At 58.5% G+C, this 610-nt stretch overlaps 1 protein-coding gene across 1 annotated transcript in view; it reads right to left on the minus strand.

The window, feature by feature from the left end:
* Positions 1–260: 260 nt before the first annotated feature.
* LOC118452176 (rho-related BTB domain-containing protein 2-like) overlaps positions 261–610 on the minus strand; it is a 5,615-nt gene continuing 5,265 nt past the window's right edge. The window contains exon 3 of the mRNA XM_035893241.1: positions 261–386. Coding sequence (XP_035749134.1) covers positions 261–386 — 126 coding nt within the window. The remainder of the gene's footprint in view (positions 387–610) is intronic.

Below are 610 nucleotides of genomic sequence, written 5' to 3' on the forward strand. Positions count from 1 at the left end.
CCTTGTGGTGAGGTGACTTCACCCGATTACGGAGTGCAGTCCGGGACCGGGATGGGGCTTCCTCTGCCTCGGCTCGCCCAGCTGACATCTCTGCACCACGCGCTAATTGGCGCCTTCGTTACTGGCTGCCTCCTTCCCAACGAGGACGCTTTCTCACACTTTCTCTAATTAGTCACCCTTAACGGCCTCTGCCTTCGGGACTCCCCTGAACAATTAATTCCCGAGAACTGGTTCCTAATTAGCCGGGACGTGGAGCCTGTTTACGTGGAAGCTCTCCTGTCACCCACCTCTGGCGGTTCGACGCCTCGCTCGCGCTTCGCACTGAGGTTTGTCGCAGGCTTCCTAACGAGCGAGAGCCGGGGCCTGGCGTGTGAAATCCCAGCTGCCTGTAAGGTGAGGGGCGCCCAGGCTCGGGCGCAGAGGCAGGGGATGCGGTAATTCTCCCTAGAAATTTTATCCTCTGTGTAATGAGCCTCGCCGAACCCAAACATGTTTGAACGGCGTGTGACCACAGCCGAGCCTCGCGTGTTCACGGAACGCGTCAGCGGTTCCTGTGAGCTGTTAAACTTTAAGCTTGTTCTGCTGCAGGCCCTGGCGTTGCTTTGCAGCC

This window comes from Egretta garzetta, unplaced genomic scaffold (assembly GCF_000687185.1).
Source record: "Egretta garzetta isolate BGI_Z169 unplaced genomic scaffold, ASM68718v1 scaffold2144, whole genome shotgun sequence".
Taxonomy (NCBI): Eukaryota; Metazoa; Chordata; class Aves; order Pelecaniformes; family Ardeidae; genus Egretta; species Egretta garzetta.